Source organism: Pseudorca crassidens, chromosome 15, assembly GCF_039906515.1.
Source record: "Pseudorca crassidens isolate mPseCra1 chromosome 15, mPseCra1.hap1, whole genome shotgun sequence".
Lineage (NCBI taxonomy): Eukaryota > Metazoa > Chordata > Mammalia > Artiodactyla > Delphinidae > Pseudorca > Pseudorca crassidens.
This window is the reverse complement of record NC_090310.1, coordinates 73819927-73839281: the sequence shown is the minus strand read 5'-3', so window position 1 is coordinate 73839281 and position 19355 is coordinate 73819927. Positions and strand designations below refer to the sequence as shown.

The 19355-nt window shown below is 52.4% G+C and overlaps 1 protein-coding gene and 1 long non-coding RNA gene across 3 annotated transcripts in view; one reads left to right on the top strand and one right to left on the bottom strand.

Moving 5' to 3' along the window:
- The window catches only part of LOC137206456 (uncharacterized), a 32554-nt gene extending 31531 nt beyond the window's left edge, over nt 1-1023 (bottom strand). The window contains exon 1 of the long non-coding RNA XR_010934658.1: nt 841-1023. This is a non-coding gene — a long non-coding RNA (uncharacterized lncRNA). The remainder of the gene's footprint in view (nt 1-840) is intronic.
- A 389-nt stretch (nt 1024-1412) lies between these two features.
- The window catches only part of RIMS4 (regulating synaptic membrane exocytosis 4), a 63201-nt gene continuing 45258 nt past the window's right edge, over nt 1413-19355 (top strand). The window contains exon 1 of one of the 2 annotated variants that reach the window (XM_067708235.1): nt 1413-1580. In XM_067708235.1, coding sequence (XP_067564336.1) covers nt 1484-1580 — 97 coding nt within the window. In that variant the 5' untranslated portion in view covers nt 1413-1483. The remainder of the gene's footprint in view (nt 1581-19355) is intronic. The other variant, XM_067708236.1, reaches the window with a different exon arrangement.

Sequence of the window (19355 nt, the reverse complement as noted above, 5' to 3'; positions counted from 1 at the left end):
TTGTGTTCACCTACAGGGCTCTGCATGTCTGAGCCTGTGTGTTTGTGTGTGTGTGTGTGTGTGTGTGTGTGTGTGTGTGTGTGAGTCCCTGGGGGTTTATATGTGGGAGTGTCTGGGTGAATGTGTGAGTCTGGTGGAGTGTATCTGCGTCCATGTATGAGTCTGAGGGTGTCTGTGCATCAGAATGTATCCATCACCAGGAATGACTAAGCTGTGGGGCTGTGTCTGAGTGTGAACCTGTGTGTGCCCACTGAGGTGTGTCTGAGTGTCTCTCTTTGAGGGTCTGGGTCTGAGGGTGGCTGTGTGTGAGTCTGACAGGATTTGTCACGGTATTTCTGGGTGTATGTGAATGGGTGCTGAGGGGGTGGTCAACGTTAGGAGGGCCACTGGTGTCTCTGTGTGCAGGTCTGAGAGTGTATCACTGAGTATGAGTGTCTGTGTGTGAATTCTGTGAGGAGTGTGGGTTCATGGGGGTGTGTGTGCCCACCTGAACTTCTCTGTGGGTTCGTGTGGGATCAGAGGGTCTCCCTGTGTGGTTAAGGGTGTCCCTGTTTGTCGCTCTGAGTGTGTCTGCAGGTCTCTGGTTGTGAGTCTGTGTGTGTCCGTGGATGTACCTACCTGTGTGGGTCTCGGAGGTCTGGAGTCTAAGGGGGTCTGTGGATTGGTTACCCCAAGGGTCTCTATGAGTGAGTGAGTCTGGGTGAATCTCTCTGGGTGTGTAAGAGTCTGAGGGTGTCCGTGGTGTACATTGCAGAGTGAATGCACTCTTGTGGGTGCCTGTTTGTGCTCCTCTGCGGGTTCATGTGTGAATCTGAGGATCTCCAGTGCCGGTCACTGTACCTGTGTCGCTTTCCAGCGCGGCTGCGTCCCGGGGGGAGGCCGGTCTCAGTCGGGGACTGGTCGCCTGGATTCGGGGCGAGTATGAGGGCTGAGTGTGGGGGACGGGAAAACTTGGGGGGCGCGGCCCCTGGACTGGGAGCGCAGCAGCCCTGCGCGCTCCTCCCTTGGGGCGCGCACACCTGGCGGCCTGGGCGGCGAGCAGGGGCCCCGCCCGCGCCCTCCGGCTCCCACGCCCCGCGCGCGGCGCCCCCTCCCTCGGGCGGTGCCGATTGGCTGCGGCGGCGGCAAGAGCCCGCCCCTCGCGTCCGGCGATGGGCGCCGCGGGCCAGAGCGAGCTGCGCCGCCACAGCTGCCGCCGCCGCCGCCGCCGCCACCGCCGCCGCCGCCGCCACCGCCACCGCCACCGCCACCACCGTTACCGCCGCCGCCGGGAGCACAGCGCGCCTCGGGTCCGCGGGCCTCCAGCTCCCGGCCCGCTCTCCGGCCCAGCCGCGCCCGCCAGCCCCGCCGCGGAGCCCCGGCCCGGCCTCGGGCCGCCGCCACCACGCCGCGCGCCGTACTCCGCGTCAAGAATGGGGCGGCCAAGCTGCCCAAGCCGGCCGCCGCCGCCGCCGCGGCGGAGGCGCCCGGCGCCGGTGCGGGCATGGAGCGCTCGCAGAGCCGCCTCAGCCTGTCCGCTTCCTTCGAGGCGCTCGCCATCTACTTCCCGTGCATGAACTCCTTCGACGACGAGGACGCGGGTAAGCGCGTGGCCCGCCCCCGATCCCCGGGGGGCGTCCCGGGAGCCAGATCCCGAGGCCCCCTCCCCGACCCAGTGCTCCCTAAGAGGTGGCCACTCTTTCCTCCCCACCCCCAATCCCAAGCACGCTCGGGGATGCGCCCCCAGGGTCTTCTTTCCCACCCACAGGACCTCAGATCTCTAGGATGTGGGGTCTCCTCGCCTCCCGCCGCCCCCCAGGGACCCCTAGATCATCTGCATTCACCCCTTTTCCGCAAGTGGGCCCTTTGGGTCGCCTGGACTTAGCTCTCCCTACTCACCTGCGCCTACTGAATGCTCCCGGTCTTGTCCCTGGATCCGACCCGCCAGCCTCCCCGGGCCTCTTGTATGTGCCTACTCCTCAAACCCCGGGGCTTTGGCCGCCTCACCCCCGGGGCTCCGACGCGCCCCCCGCCATTGGAGGTGGCGCGCAACCTTACCGCTCCATCTTTGTCTTGGCTGCATTCATTGACTCCCTGCACAAGACCCCCGCCCTGCGCCCAAGGCCTTGAGCGCCCCTGTTTGTCTCTCCTCCTCTTCCCCCAGTCCTTTAAGGACTGGGGCGGACCGCGAGGGGACCGGTCGGGTGACGGCCTTTCCTCTCGGTTCTTCCCGGCGGTTCCCCGAGGGAGGCGTAGGGCGGCACCGACTCTACACCTGCGCGCCCTCCGGAGTGTGCCCCTGACCCCGGGTGCTCTTGTGCCTGGAGTAGCCCTTCTAGGTGGGCTGAACCGGGCCACCATACAGCGGCCCGAACCTCAGGATCCCAGGCCTGCGCGCAACCCCAGCCAGAGCCCAAGGGGCGGGGAAATGTAGGGAAAACAGCTCTTGGGGGCCCTGGGACCAGGCAGAGGAAACAGAAGGGCTTCAGATCTGGTTCTGCGGTGAGGAAGCGAAGCCACCAACAGGTGGGGTACCTAGAGGGCTTGGGTGAGAGTTCCCCAAAGAGTGCCAGATTGGGAGTTGGAATGAGGTTCCAGTCTTGCTTCTCTCCGTATTAGCCATGACCTTGAGCAAGTCATGCCACCCCTAGCCTCCACATCCCGATCTGTAAAATGGGATGACAGTACCTCAGACATAAAGGTAAAGTTAAAAGTGTTTTGTAAGGTGAAAATCTGAGAGTATTTTAATTCAATGAGGGGATGAAAGGGAGAGGGGTGTGTGTGGTGGGGAGTAGTAAAATGGTTTCATGGACGCTTTTGAGAACTTGATGAAAATATGGACAAGTTCTCCAAAAAATACACATAGGCACCATCCAAAAATTTTTGTCCACAGTTTTAGGGAGTTCATGGGCCCTGCTTAAGGCTCTCTGCCTGCAGGGACCCTTATCTGGTCATCCCGTTATCTGATAAGCCTTGGATGGAACGGTGGGTGATGGGTGCTCATGTCTTTCTGCTGGTGCAGGAGGCAGGTGGGGAGAAAGGGACAAGGTTCTCCAGAAGAAAGTGTTGGCTGAGTGAATGAATGGGGCAATGTGAGGCTGACCCCTGACAGACCTGTCTTGCTGTTGACCTGGAGATGGGGGTGGAGTAAAGATGGTTACTGCAGAGCCATTTTACAGAATCTACATTTTACAGAAAAAATAACTGAGGTTCAGAGGCTTAACTTCCCCCGTGATGCAGCTGAGGGCGGTTGTATTATTATTCTGGACAAGGCAAAGTGAGGAGCTCTCCTAACCCGGTGGCCTCCTCTGGAGCAAAATCCGGGAGAGGAAGTCCCGGCTAGCATGGGGGCTTGGGGAGGGAGCCCCACCTGCCTCGGTGAGCTGGCTCCCCCACGCCTCACTTGACGTTCAAGGACGCTCCTGAAATCCCAACAGGCCACTTGGGTCTCAAGAGGCAAGGTGCATGAGTGGTGGGGACAGGTGGGTTTTTCTTCAAAGTCATGCTCCGTGTCATGGTTCAGATGCCTTGGTTATTATTGTTGGTGGCTGGTGACTTGCTCTGGTCTCACGTGAGTCAGAGTAGATAACTTCATGGAATATTAGAGATTTTTAAAGGTCCCTATTTTTTTTTTCCAGTGGGTTTCTTCAAATTCTTAAGTTTTTCACTTGGAGCACCTAGAAATCATCTTGTCCGACCCTTTTTTGCCCCCAAATTGGTGTGTGTGTGTATTTGTGTGAATGTATGCATGTGTGTGAGATTGAAGCCCCAGTGTGTGTGTGTGTGTGTGTGTGTGTGTAACACAAGGTCACCCAGTGAGGCAGGCACACAGCCAAGACAAAAATCAGGTTTCTGGTTCTCTTTCCAGTAAGACACTAGCCCTCCCTCTGAAAGAGGATTTTTTAAAAAGTCAAATCTCACTGTGTAGAAAATGGTTCCCAGGTGAAGAGGTCCCAGGGAGCGGCTGGCAGCCAGGAGTTGGGTTTGGGCATCTCATGCTCACTGTCTGCTCATCTTAAGGGATGCTTCGAGTTTGGGAGGGGGAGGGAGAAAGTGAAGTTTCCTTTCAGGAAGGCTAATGAGTGTCTGGTGAAAATAGGAAGTAGGGAACGTTTTCTTGGTGCTTAATTTCTCTTGTTCTTCTCAAAGTCATTCATTTTCTCCTAAAAAAATAAAACCCCTTGGATTTATTCTTTCAGAACGGCACCACCCTGAACTAATTTCGAAAAGCAGTTTGAATATCTCTCAGATACTGTACAGAGACTGCTCCAGTTGCAGGGCTGTCAGAATTGGCTTTGCTTTACCTTTCTCTTCTTTGCTCCGTCCCCTCACCAGTTTCCTGCCCCTCTGTCCCCGATGACTCAGAAGTGTCCCTGATGGGCCTCTGGCTCATCTGGGTGCCTCCCCTTTGTTGCTGCTTCTGACTCCTGTCCAATGCACCTTTTTCATCAACCGTATTGACTCAGAGCCATCTTCAGGGCTTACATGCCACCCTTCAGCTGGTTTCCTGAGAAACTGTATGAGGAGGAGACTTTCATTAGCCTTAACTGGGCCAGAGCACTTTCCTGCCTCCGGCTTAGGAGCCTTGGACATTTTGTGAGCAAAGGAAGCTGCCCCTTCCACCCCTTTCTAGCCACCCTGTGGTTCAGGATGCTGGTCATTGCAGATTCCTAGAATTCCTCCCAAGGAGCATCTTCCATCGTGCACTCCAAACCCATTACTTACACTGCGTTTGCCCCTTTTCACAAAGATGCTGAGGCTTTAGAGAGGCATGCTCTTGGGAGGCATTTTTTGTGTCTGTGTCTTCATGGCTCAGCCTTGCTGGTACTGGTTTTATAATTGAGGAGGGGTGGGGCAGGGAGGAGTTAGACACGTGACCTCTGCTTTTTCACATCTATATTGTTGGTTGCTGGTGACTTGGAGGAAGAAAATAATAGCATGGACCACAGAGGGTCAACATTTTTTAAATGATTACCTTTCTCTAAGTATCCTCCTAGGCACTTTCAATATTGTTTTCTTTCCTCACAGCAATTCTATAAAATTAACATTTAACAGTCCCCATTTTCAGATGAGAAAACTGAGGCACAGAGAGAATATTCTTCAAGGTCACTGAGCCGGGAAATGAGGGTGGTAGGACTTGAACTTGAGCAGTCTGACTCAGGCATCTGTGCTGTTGATTATTATGCTGTTTTGTGCTACGAAAAGGGCTTAGTACAGTACCTGGCACTAGATAGGCTCTCAATACCTGTTAGCTCTTATCTTTCTTATTACCAAGTAAGACTTATTTCTGAGCATGACTGTAAAAAAGAATCTGTGGGTTTGAGGAGGGGGGGTAGCCTGGTTCTCAAAATGTTAGCTTTTATAATTTTAATAAGCTAATTTTATTGCACTGTTATAGCTATTAAGGCAGAGTTGGGCCCTTCTTCTTGGAGGGGGTTTAAAGATGGGATTTGGGGGACTTGCATGTGGAACAAGAGGGTGGGGAGCACTAGCTCCCCATTTCCCTGTTCTCTTTAACAGTTAATTTTCATTACATCTACAGTCCCAGCCCTGCCACTCTGCCTTGGGGCACAGCTGGGGAGCAAGAGTGTCTTCAGTATCCAGCAAATGCCAAAGGGCGTTGCTATATCAGGGTCTGGAATTGAGGCTGGTGTCCCTGAGTCTGACCAAGTGGTTTTGGCGTCCAGTTCTCCCCCACCCGCCCGGGAGAGGGGCGGAGAAGCTGGAGCAGCCAGCTCCGATTTGCCCATAGGATGCTTCTATCCAGCGCAAGGAGGAAGTTGCCATGGCAACACAGGCCGGCTACCGGTCCCTCTCCTAGCAGTTCGGGCCACATTTCTGGGCTGGAAAGCCCTTCGTGGTACTGCCTTCTTCCGCTCAGACCAAATCTGGTGGGTGGGGTGGCGTGGTGGATGGGTCCCACAAACTAGTGCTAAAGCCCACTCCCCTTGTTTTTGGACGGAGGGGAAATGGAGGGGGCTGTCTGAGTGACTTCTCCTGGCTCGTGGGGTGGAGATACTCCGGTCTTGCCAGACAGATCTCAGCAGGGGTAATGAGAGCTCCAAATCCCGCCGCACCCCAGGCACCTGGAATGACCCTGCTGGAATCCCCCCTCCCTTCCCCAGTTTACTCCTTTTGGCAAGGTTTTCTTTCCCAGACCAAGTGCTAACTTTTGTCCTTGAAATTTGACCTGAGCTTTTTCTGGGAAACAAAATGTCCTGCTATCCCATCCCTTCCCCCTGAGATGGTGGGAACAGAGTACTTCAGCCCTAAAGCGGGGCTGGGGCTGGGTGGATAAGGGAGAATGGTGAGGGGGGAGGCCTTAAAGTACCCTTCAGGATTAGGGCCACTTGAGGGCATGAGGTGGAGGCTTTGAAGCCTCCATTCCCACCCCCGTCCCTAGGGCAGGCCACTTCCTGTCCCCCCTCTGCCCCTTTCCCTAATTTACCACCAAGCACTGTAATCTCCTTTATGGGCTGGGAATTGGGCAGAACTCTTCTAGTTTTAGATAACTGAGGCATAGTAAAGAATCGAACCAGTTGTTCCCATCGTTCAAGTTGTGGGTGTGTGAGAGTGTGGACCCAAACTACTTTATCGTAAATTACTCTGAAAGAAGTATTTCAGAAAAATTGGGTGATGGGGAGTCATCCCTTCCCCCATTACACAGATCACTGGCCTGTGGATCTGCTCTGATGCAGTTCGAGCTCTCTCCTAAAATTCTCTCTTTCTCTGGCACCCTCTCTTCCTTGTCCCCAAGCTGCCAGACTGATGGCTTCAGCTTCCTTGGCTTTTGCAGCTGCCAGAGGCCCACCTGGTTCTGTTTGGTGGGAAGGGGAAAGGAGGGGCCCATTCCCCTTGTCTCCCTTTGAGAACTAGGCTCTGCCTTCCTCCCCACCCACCTCCATCCCAGAGGCCGAGCCTGTTCTAACTAACTGAAGGCGGAGTGAGGGCAGGGCGGAGGTGTGGAGGAGAGCAGACTGCAAGCCAGCTGACCCTCTCTCCCATCTCAGGGCCTTACTTTTCCTCTGCCTCTTCTGACATCTCTTCATTGTGGCCTTAACCATCGCTTCAGCATTTCTTTTAAGAATTGTTGGAAAGGCACCAGTTTTGGAGGACATGCTCAGAAGGGTGCAGACATCTCCCCCACTGTAATCTGTGTACCGCCCTCCCCCCCACCCCATGATGTTTTCCAGTCAAGCCCACTGTCTTACTGTCAGAGCTCCAGTTCCAAACCCCACACCCAGTCCCTTGGAATGACCGACTGGAATTCTCTCCTTCTCCCACCCAGTTTACTCCATGGGGCTCGGATTTGACTCCACTTTGGTGCTAGGACCTCAGGCAAGTCCTGGGCCTCAGTTTCCCCATCTTGAAAAAGGGGTTAATTATCCTTGTCTGAGCATCTCTTGGGGTTGTAAAAATAAAATGATCAAGAGGCTTGCTTGGCTGTGCTCAGTGCTTTCCATGATCTTACTGAATCATATAGCAGCCAAAAGGGGTATCAGCTGTTGCAGATGTACCCATTTTGCAGATGAGGAAAAGCCAGGCAGCTTGGTGTAGTTTAGTGACTTTTTTGGGTTTCATGGTGGTGATTCAAACCCAGGCGTGTTTGACTCCAGAGACCACCCTCTGCCTCTTGGCCTGAAATGGGCAGTGTAAGCCCCAGGGGCTGTGCTTGGGCTGTCAAAACAGCCACTGACAAAGGCCAGGGTGTGAGGGCCTGTTCACATCCAGATGCATCCCTCCAGGGTCTGCCATCCCACTGCATTGCACCCCAGCCCACTGGAGTGCCTTCCTGGCCATCACTTCCTGGATGATCCCCATCAGAGGGCTGCCTGGCCTCCTTGAAGAATCCAGTTGTCTGCCCTGGCCCTGGGGGCTGAGCCATCACCTGCCTCTCCAGACCGATGTAGGCCAATGCTGGATTATATTTAACGCTGTGCTATTTCCACTTGACAGCTCCAGAGAGCCATCCCCCCTCCCCTTTTCTCCTTCCTCCCCCCTCCCCTTCTGATTCACTCGGAAACTGACAAGGCTGATGTCAGCGCCTTATTCTTAGCCCCCGTAATTGTAACTGCATTTAGCAGTGCGCACTTCATTAACAGTTTCTGCGAGGGGGCAGTGAGATGACTGCGTGGCTGGGCAGGGACACGGGTGGGGGTGGGGAGGGGGCAGCTGCTGCAGGGACCCTGGCCAGCTGCCTCTTCTGAATGGACCAGCTGGGCAGGTTCCAGGCCTGGCTTTCCAAGACTAGCAGTCTTGGAAGGCCCCTGGGAGAGCATCTAGTCCACTCTCCTCATTAGGCAGAGAGGGAAACTGAGGCTCAGTGAGGCAAAGCAGCTTGCCAAGGTCACGTGTTAAGGATCCAGGGCTCTGGCCTTTGAGTCTAGGTTTTCTTCTTTGGTATTATTCATTCAGCTAATATTTAATTAGCTGCTCAGTGCCAAACAGCATTCTAGGTGCTGGGGCTATATCGGGGGAACAAGGCAGACACAGTTTCTGCACTCACGGAGTTATGTTCTGAGGTGCAGGAGACAGACAATAAGCAGGAAAGCAATTAAACAAATAATTTCAGATTGTGTTAAATGAAATGAAAATAAGACAGGTTGATGGGATGGGAGATAACATTAAGTAAGATAGTCAGGAAAGGCTCACTGAGGAGGTGACATTTGAATTGTGACCTGAATGACAGAGCCAGTAATGGGAATATGAGGGGATGGAGGGATCTAGGCAGAGGCAACAGCTGGTGCAAAGGCCCTGAGGTCAGCGTGGAGTTTGGGTGTTTAGGGAAGAGAAAGCAGACCAGCGTGGTTAGACTGCATGAGGGGAAACGAGGTCAGAGAAGTAAGCTGGGGGCAGATCACTCAACCTGGTAGACAATGATAAGGAGTATCAGGTGGGGAAACTGAAGTTCAGATTGGGAATGGAAAAGACCCCCAGCTGGGTAAAGAGAGAGAGGCCGAGAACTCCCGAATCCCTGTCTTTTTAGTCCCTTAGACACAGGTGGCTGTGCCTTTAAGTGCATCACGTGGCTTCCTTTCACATTGTAGCTGGTAGTGTGGAGTCTGGGAAGGGCTTTTTCTGCCCTCCCTGCCTGCCCCTCTCTCCTCCTCGACTCTTACCCCACCCAGCTGTATAGCTTCTCAGGGTGACGTAGCTGTGAAACTCTGGGGAGCTTTCGTGGTGGGACAGAAAGAACATGGCTTTGGAATCCAACACACCTGAATTTTTATCCTGCCTCTGCTGCTTCTAAATTGTGTGACCTTGGGCAAGTGGCTTCAACTCTCTGGGGCTCAATTTCCTCATCTGTAAAAGGGGGGCATAATAATAGCAAGTTCTTCAAAGGGTTATTGTGAGTAATACGTTGATATAATGCACAAAACACACCTACCCCAGAGCCGGGTATGTGGAACTAAGATTTCCTCAGTTAAAAGGACTAATGAGATCGCGGGTTTAATGCTGGGCACGTAGTAGATGCTCAGTTAGAGGTTACTGCTGCAGTTGTGGTTGTTACTGTTGGTTTTAACGGGTCAGAATCATCGAGGGGGCTTGTTAAAACATAAATTGCTGGGCCTCACCCCAGAGTTTCTCATTCAGTCTGGGGCAGGGCCTGAAAATCTCATTTCTTTTTTTTTCCCAAATATTTATTTATTTATTTGGTTGCACCAAGTCTTAGTTGTGGCTCACTGGCTCCTTAGTTGCAAGCACATGGCCTCCTTAGTTGTGGCATGCGAACTCTTAGTTGCAGCATGTGTGTGGGATCTAGTTCCCTGACCAGGGATTGAACCCGGGCCCCCTGCGTTGGGAGCACGGAGTCCTATCCACTGCGCCACCAAGGAAATTCCCTGAAAAATCTCAGTTCTAACAAGTTCCCAGGTGATGCTGATACTGGTCCAGGGAGCCTGCTTTGAGAATCACTGGGTTAGAGAAAAAGCTGGAGAGAAATGAAGGGTTCTTCTCAACTTGGGATGTCTCCTGGCTACCTGTGTCTTAGATGCTGGGGACATTGAGTACCAAATTCAGGACCCGGGTTTAGTCTTCAGGCACTCATGTTGCCATCACATGGTCTCGGATCAAATGAGCCTCAGCTGCTACCCTGCTTTGCACTGGGTTTAATGTGAAGGACCCCATCAATCCTTTTGGAAGTCATCTGTATAAATGATAAATGAGTCGACATGAATAACACATCAGACCATAATATCCTTTTGTGGAATATTGAGGGGCTCAGGTCTAGCACCTTTTACTGAAGGGAACAGGACACGGTCCCTTTCCTGCATTGGGGAAAGGCAGGGCTATGTGTTAAAACCAGGAGGTTCATTTGAGGACAGGTCTCTGCTGGGAAGAAGTAAATCAAAGGGACCATCAATGTTAAGGGGCAAAATGCTGGGAAATGCTACCAAGAGACTTTACTGAGTCAGTTTATTTAGATGTTTCTAAGAAAGGGGTCGCTGGTAATTTTCTAGGGAAGGTGGAGATTTTGCTTAGATTGGAGGCGTGGGGGATAAACCATATGATGTGATAAGATTCCCATCCAGTCCCTTAAAACTCAGAGTCTGAAGATACAGGCATTTACAAATACATTCCCGGTGGGACTTGTCCTCAACTGAGGGGAGACACTTCTCCAAGAGGATTGGCTCAGGATAGCAAAAGAGCACAGACTTTGGAGGGTCCCAAACCTGGGTTGAATCTCTGCCACCTACTAGCTGTGTCTCTTGATTATGATACGTAACTATTCTGGGCCTCAGCCTTGTGCTTTGTAAAATGGAGTGAATAACTCTACCCTGTGAGAATTAGAGATAATGCATGTGTGAGGCATAGAAGGCATTCAGGACATGGCAGCGCTGCCTCTCCTGCTATTGTAGACTTCCTGGATGCAGGAAGTGTGGGATGGTGGGAGCGCATTGCCTGCGTTTGGGACTCCTGGCTCGGGTCTGGACAGCTGGTGCTTACTCTGTGCCCAGTGAGGCCTGAGAGGCTGCGTTAGGAGTCAGGAGAAGAGGTCTCCGTTCAGCCGCCAAATCTCAGCATCTCCTGTGGCTGCTTCCCTTTGTCTTTTGGGCCTCAGGATCCCCATTTACACAGTGAGGTGTCTAGTGGGCTTGGTTTAGATACAACCAGAGTCTCCCAGAAAACAGGGGACACTTGTCCAGGCCCCCATCTCCTCCTTTGGATTTCTCCCCTGCTCCTCTGCCTCTATGGTCGTTTTCATCCCCAGAGCATCCCCTCCTGCCAGAGTTTCTAGCTGATCCTTGGCTGATTGGTCATTCAATACTTTTTAAAAGAATAAGTATTATTTGGATTAAGTAATATATGCAGTTGGTACAACATTTTAGAAGCACAAAAAATATCCAGTTAAAAGGGCCCCAGGCACCTCCGTCTTCTGGGTCTCCTGTCCCCTCCCTAGGACAAACACTGTTTCTAGCTCTCACAACCCTTTATGCTGCTGTTACTGACAGTAACATGTTATGTGGTGAAAAGCCAAACAGCACAAAGGACACCCAAGAAAACATCAGTCTCCCTCACACCTCAGCCACCTAGTCCCACTCCCACAAACCACCAGTATGGTCTTTTAGGCTACCAGTTTTTTCTTTATTTTCCAGTTAGTAAATTCTTATTAAGCACTTATAGTGGTGCCCAGTCCTGTGAGGATTCAAGAGTAGTCAGATTATACCAGGCAGTATAGCACAGTGGTGGTTATGATACACACTCCACAGCTAGATGGCCTGGGTTTGAATCCTGGCTTTGCCACTCATTGGCTGTGTGACCTTGAGCAAGTGACTTAACTTCTCTGAGCCTCAGTCTCCTCAACTGCGAAATGGGCCCATAATAACCCCTCCCTGCCTTGAAGGTGTCAGGAGGATTAATTGAGTAGGTATTTGTGACATGCTTTGTAGAGAGCCGGAATACAGTAGGAGTGTGATAAGAGTATTAGCTGTTACTGTCTCAGAGCCCTCAAGCCAGAAGTCTCTCTGAAGTTCTCTAGCATCTTTAGCGGAGGCCCAGAGAGGGATCTCATGGTTTGTTCAAAGCCTCACAGCAGGTCTCTGGTAAAACCAGGAGTAGAACTGATGTTTCTGGACTCCCAGTCAGGGCCTCTTCCTCTCCCAGGTGACCCAAGTGGCTACTTTGCACCCTGTTGGCGCCTGAGGCTTCACGTCCATACCCTGCATTTCCGGTACTTGGTGTCCCTGAGAAATGCCGCTTGGAGTCGCCTTGGGAGTGGGTGGGAGGATATGTCACTAATTGGGGCCTGTAATGGAAATTAATTAGTTCCTCAGCAAATGTCGAGAAACATCTCTCATCTGCCTGGGCCCAACACCAACACTGGACCAGGTGCCTTGGGGGCCCACCCAGACCCAGGCCAACCCACCCCCGAACCATCTGGCCCCTGGAAACTGCAGCCACTTCTCTCTAGCTTCTGTTGGGTATGCTGGGTCCTGGGAGAGGGACCCCCAAACTGGGATGCCTGGCCCTGATGGGAATTGGGTGGGTGCTAAGAGGGAGGGAGAAATTAACATGTGTAGTATTCTTAGACTCCTCCCAGCGGTCTTCAACTTGAAAAGAATATAGAAGATGGGAGAATTCTCTCCTGTTCCCACTGTCTTAGTTTGAGACGTGGATTCTTGTGCAGGTGATATGCTATGCAGTGCTGTCAGGTGAGACCGGGATGCAGGATGGGCAGGAAAGGAAGCAGCTAACGATGGGCACTCAGCCACAGGCTAGCCTCAGCCTGACCCATGGGAAGCTCTAGAGGGCGGATGGCGTCACAGAGTTGACTGGCCTTCTGGACTCGCGTATCAGTCAGTCATGGGCTGTGGACAGTCCCCCCGGGGCGGCGGGGGAGTGGAGACATAACTTTTGGGGCAAGGCAGCTCCCATCAGCTAAGAGCAGCTCTCCAAAGGAGGGGCAGCTGTGAGCTGGAATTGCAGAAACTCACAGCAGCTGTGAGATGGGTGTCCTGCTTGGTAAAGGGGCTCTGGCTGGGCTGGGTCCACCACCAGCTGTCTGGGAACTTCTGACGACAGAGTGAGGAGAGCAGGTGTGGCCAGCTCTGTGCTGGGTAGTGCCCACCCCTATTACAGGTCACCCTCTCCATGGTCCCACAAGGTGTGTGTGGTCATTACGTTAGGTTGGGCTGGAGGAGTCGAGTGTCCAGATGGACTCCTGGCTTGGCCAAGGTCAAGTTGGTGAAAGGTAGGACAGGGCTGCAAACCCGGGCCTGCCTCCAACACTTGTGGTCTTTCCAGCATTCTGTGCTGCATTTAATTCTTTTCATGAATATATGTGTGTATTTTGTGCTTCCTGGTGGGTTTCTTTCCAGGTACCTCTTTTTTTTTTTTAATTTATTTTTGGCTGCGTTGGGTCTTCGTTGCTGCACGTGGGCTTTCTCTAGTTGCGGCGAGCAGGGGCTACTCTTCGTTGCGGGGGGCTACTTCTCGTTGCGGTGGCTTCTCGTTGTGGAGCACGGGCTCTAGAGCGCAGGCTCAGTAGTTGTGGTGCACAGGCTTAGTTGTTCCACGGCATGTGGGATCTTCCCGGACCAGGGCTCGAACCTGTGTCGCCTGCATTGGCAGGCGGATTCTTAACCACTGCACCACCAGGGAAATCCCCTAGGTACCTTTGGAAGGTATCTACCTTGGTTTTCTGTTTTGTACCTTGCAAACATAAAGACCTTTGGGCCTGACAGGTGTTTGCCTATTTGAGATCACCTGATCCTCATGGAAAATCGGCTTTGTTTCCAGAGAGGTGGGCAGGGGACCTGACTGACAGGCTCCTTGAGGTGAAAAGTTAAGGGGTAGCTGCTTTGTCATGGAATGAGCCCTGAATTTGTCATAAGAAAACCTGGATTTGAGACCCCATTTCTGCCCATTTGTCAGCTGAGTGACCCTGGGCAGGTCTCTTCGAGCCTTGCTTTCTTCTTTAGGTGAACAAGTCCACAGCTATAAGCCTCGGGTAGCCTGGCAGGTGTGCTAATGATACTGCATATAGCAAGGACCTGGCAAGGCTTTGACTGGGTTGGGGTGGGGAGTCCAAAACCAGACCTGAGGGACTTTCCTGGCGGTCCAGTGGTCAGCACTCCATGCTTCCACTGCCGGGGGCCCGGGTTCCATACCTGGTCAGGGAACTAAGATCCTGCAAGCCGCGTGGCATGGCAAACAACAACAACAAAAGAAAAAAAACCCCAGAGCTGACCTCTGTAGCGTGTGCGCGGGAACCGTGTCAGATCAGGGCCCATCTGTGAAATGGGCACAGTGACGCTTGTCTTCCTGTCCTAGCTTGGGCTTCCCACGAAACAAGGATTTAAGTACAAGTATTAGGTTGAACCACAGGAAACTGCCAGTTTTAGGAGTCAAAGCAGTCAGATAGCAGTTGTACGTGGTTCATATGGTTCCCGAAGGTGATGGATGAAACTCCAGGAGGGGAATGAGAAAGTCACTTGGGGAAACAGCGTGTTATCAGCCAAGTTACCCCGGACCGAGGGCAACCGCGTTGAGGCTTCCTGGGGGCTCTGGGAAACTGTAGAACAGGGCTTGGCAAACTTCTGTAGAGGGCCAGACCCTGGATGTTTTAGTCTTTACGGGTCATAAGGTCACTTTCCCAACTGCTGGGTTACACAGTTGGAGGGCAGCCACCGACAATATATAAATGGATGGGTGGTGCTGTGTTCTAACAAAACTTTATTTACAAAAATAGGCAGTGAGCTGGATTTAGCCCATGGGCCCTAGTTTGCAGACCCCCGGAGGAGCACATGTACCTCCGTTATCCCACCCAGGAGTGAGGGAGCTGGGGTGCTTATACACCAACTCCCATCAGTCACTGGTTGAAGGCCAAGTGTGGGGATGGGGATGGAGTGGGGGCAGGGAGTTGTCTGTTGCCCTTGGCCAAGAGAAACAGGCGCTGTCCGCAGGAGGTCAGGCCAGCGGTCACTGAAATGCTAAAGGGATGTGGGACAGGGGATGGCTTCTGCCAGTTCAGAGGCCTGACTGTGTGTGGAGAGTGTACCTGAGAGAAAGTGACAGGATGAACAGGAAAATGAGTTTGGGGTAGGGCCAGATGATCTAACTTCGCATTTCTAGCCTTTTCAGCCAGTTGTTACTTCCAGGCAAAACCTGGGTCCTCCATTCTTGGCAGGCTTGTTCGAATTTTCTGCTTCCCGTCCCTCTGCTTGGGCAATTTCGTCTTCTGGGATGCCCCCACCTTCCCCCTCAGGGCTCCGATGCCACTTCCTCCAGGAAGCACACCTCTCTTCTCTCGGGCGGAGTTGATTGTTCCTCCTGGGCATTCACATGGCACTCTGAGCTTCTCTTCTCTCTCTCCAGCAGTTGCAAAGTCTGGCTGACATCACTTTTCACTGCCACACTGAGAGCCCCTCCAGGTCAGGGACTGTGTGATTCTCTGCTGCATCCCACCCAGGGGAACCCTGATTTGGGAAAGGCGGAGCTGAACCCCAAACCTTCCCAGACTCTCTCCCTCCCCCTTCTCCCCTCCCTCTCTCTCTTTCTTCTCCAGTAGGTGCTGATGACCCGAGACAAGCCCAGTCTTTACCTTCATGGAGTTTACAGTCTGGTGGGAGGGGGTTAGACATAAGACAACCCAAAGGAACAACTAATAATTTGATCATTACTGTGCTTAGTGCCACACAAGTCAAGTGCAGGGTGCCGGGGGAGGCTGGAGCTGGAAGAACTGAGCTGGGGGAGAGGAGGGGAGGAGACAGCGAAGCTGAGACTTAAGGGATGAGTGGAGTTGGCCAAATGAAGGCGGGGGAGTGGCAGAGTGAGACAGGATGCCATGACTCTGAGAGCACGGACTTGGGGTCAGTTATGGGAGTTGGGGGTGCAAGTCTTGGATTCTCTCAGTCTTTGTGGCTGTCTCCCCCTCCCCTCATCTGTCTCTCTTCTTCCTGTCTCTCTCTCTCTCTCATTCTTTCTCTCGCACACACACACATCCACGCATGCACACGGATGGAAATATTGACCATAATTACTTCTACGGGGCAGAATTATGGGTAGTTTTTGTTTTCTAGTTTGCACTTCTTTGGTATTTTCCAAATTTTCTACAATGGACAAATCACGGCAAAAATTGAAGTCTTCAGCATCCGGAGACCACACTCCCACTGGTAGCTGTGTGACCTTGACCACGTTGTTTAATCACTCCTGCTTCTGTCTCTCTCTGTAAGATGAGGACAGGGCTGGTCAACACACGGTACCCATCACATCCTGGCACTTCACCTCCCTTAACTCACCAGAGCTTCACAACTACTCCGTGGGGCAGGTGCTGTCACTATCCCTGTTTTATAGATGGGGAAACAGGCATGGAGAGGTTAAGTACATTGCTCAAGATCACACAGTAAGAGACAAGTAGGATTGAAACCCAGATGTCTGACTCCAGAGTCTGAGCTTACCCACTTGGCTCTACTGCCTGCCTCCCAGGGTCAGGATGATAATCAATAAGAAGACACCTGCCAAGCCCTTAGCACGGTGCCTGGCATAGAGTTAGTGCTCTGTAGATATTAATTCTTGTTATTATTAGCAGCTGTGCAAAGGCCCTGGGGTAGGAAAGGCACATGGTGTTTTGAAGGCACATGTGGTTAGTGAAGCAGCAGGACTGGGTCATACTAGGTCTTTAAAGTCAAGAATCTTGGATCTGAGCTTAAGAACAGTTGAGTTGAACCCTGTTGGGTTTTTAGCAGGGAGGTAACAGGCTCAGATCTGGGGTTTACAAAGACCTCTCTGGTTGTGGATGAGAAGAATGGGGCCAGGAGGCCCAGGGATGGCTCCCTTTGTTACAGTGACTCTTCCCAAATGGGTCGGACCATCCCAGCGTTGACTCCTCAGACCCTGGCAGTGACGGTGTTTTGCTGTCTAGTCTGGCTGTGTGGGCTAGAGCACAAGACACGGAAGTCAGGAGTGTGTCACCAGGCAGGTCTGGTGGTGAGGCGAGGCTGGGAAGTGCCAGTCTGAAGGCAGGAGCAAATTACTCTCCTGGAGATGAGGCCGGGCCAGTTCCTGTCGTGTTACATTATTAAATTTGTAATCTTCCTTCTAATACTTCCCAGCAGTGAATAAGAACCAAATTTAAAATGGTGACTTTACATTTCTGGAATGAAGCTTTTGTCAGGAACTCTTGAAACCCATAATTTCTCTCCAGAGGTGAATGTCTACATCCTTTAAAAAAAAAATTAAAATAATAAAACCACTCTTTAGTTAAAGGTTGGGTCTGGAGGTTTGTCTGCAGCCCAACTGTGGCAAGAATTGAGAGTGGGGTGTGTATGTCTCCAGCCCCAGAAAAGGCTCAAAGTAGGGCTGGGCCTGCAGATGCCCTGCGCCTCCCAAGATATTTAAACCCCTAAATCTGGGCCTCGCTAGGGAAGAATGGTGGGAGAAGCCGCATGCCCACCTCACCCGCAAGTCTGTTGGTTTGCAGGTTGTTTTTTTTTATCGTTTTTGGCCGCGCCAGACAGCAGGAGGGATTTTAATTCCCCGAACAGGGATCAAACCTGTGCCCCCTGCAGTGGAAGCGCAGAGTCTTAACCACTGGACTGCCAGGGAAGTCCAGAATCTGTTGATTTGTGAAAGGGTTTGGTAAAAAATTAGACCGCAGTCTTTAGGAGAATTGCCCTGTGTCAGGCTGTGATGAGTTTTCTCATGACCTATTTGGGGGCAGTAGACCTGGCTGCTGGTGGAACCATGGGCTGTGTTATTCCTGCCTTTACACTTAGCAAGAAGGGCCCTGATCTGGGGTCACCAGCACTACTGGGCTGATCTCCAGCCCTCCTCACTGGGTGAGGAATCTATGGGGCAATGGGGACATGCCCACCGGGACCCCCCTTTCTAGGCCATGTTCCGGGTACGTGGGACCCTGGAATTCCCTGTCCAAACGGCCCTGAGTCAGCATCTGGGGTCTGTCCAGACCCCTTCCCTAGGCCCCTCCTCCATCACGGGTGTCCTGATACATGGCCGCAAAGTAGCTGTTTGTGGAGGTGAGAACAGAACACACATGTACAGAGTGGGCCCCTGGGTATGCGGGGGTGGGGAGGAAGGGAAGGGATGGGCTACAGCAGAGGGCCTGTATTCAGCTCCTCTCTCCATATTCAGCCATGGAACTCAGAGGATTCTAAATTTGAACTGTCCTGGCCTTCAAGGTCATTATGAAGGCATATTTGTCAGAATGGAAGGATAGAGCATGTTTTATGTAAGAGCCTGATTTATATCTTTTAAACATTTAGAATGAGTATGACGGCCTCCATTGTACTTTTGCCCTGGGCCCTCCACTGTTGGGTGGGGCCTTTGCATCATCCTTTGAACTCAGAGTGAGAGCCGCGCAGGGATGGCTCTTCCCCTTGTGATCCCACATGTGGGCTCTGGTGCACACACATGGCTCGTATGGCATGTTTGTGCTAGCCTCACCCCCACCCCAGGTGATTGAATTTAAATGGTACCTCCTGTAAAAGGATGAATTAGAAAAAGGCCCGTGGGGTGTACCGCCTGGCCAGTGAAAACAGGCTGTGTGTCCACCCAGCTCAGTCGGGCACCTTTGTGCAGGTAGCAACCTGTCCGATAGTTCACAGGGTCCCATGGACCTGAACCAGAGAGGGGCCCTGAGCAAGACCGCCAGGGAAAGTGCTGACACTCTGGTGTCCCAAGATAATCATTAAAGTCATTTTACATTTTCAATAATCATCCTTATCATGACAGCAAATGTTTATTTTGTGTTTCTCACATGCTGAGTACTCTGAACTCTGGATTATCCTATCAAAACATCAGAATACGAAGGGGGTACAACTGTCATGCCCATTGCACACATTAGGAAACTGAGGCTCAGAGAAGAGACGCTCGTCTTTGGCTCAGGGTCATTCAACAGCAAGGTCAAATGCAGGTCTGCCTGAGCCCATGAATCTATGGGCCTAACCACTGCTCTGCACTGCCCTTTCTCATTTTAAAGTGTTATTTATGCAGTCAGCGTATTTACTGACCCCCTACTCCAATGTGCTGGATGCTGAGGTAGGTGCGGAGTAAGACGGGGGCCTCCTGCAGCCAAGGAGGAGAGACAAGCAGAGCAGATAACTGGGTGACCCCATTGAGCCGGGGGTGCTGAGGACAGCCTTGAAGGGTGAGAAGCTGTTTACGAGGCTGGAGTGGAAGGGGTGAGGGAGGTGCTTCAGACCCCTGGGGGTTCTGTGTGGTCAAGGAAGAGTGTCTTGAGGTTATTGATGCCTTGTGGGTAGGTGCATGAAGAGATGGGTGGGGGTCTACAAAACAGAAATAAGAGTTACAGATGTAGGGCTTCCCTGGTGGCGCAGTGGTTGAGAGTCCGCCTGCCGATGCAGGGGACGCGGGTTCGTGCCCTGGTTCGGGAAGATCCCACATGCCGCGGAGCG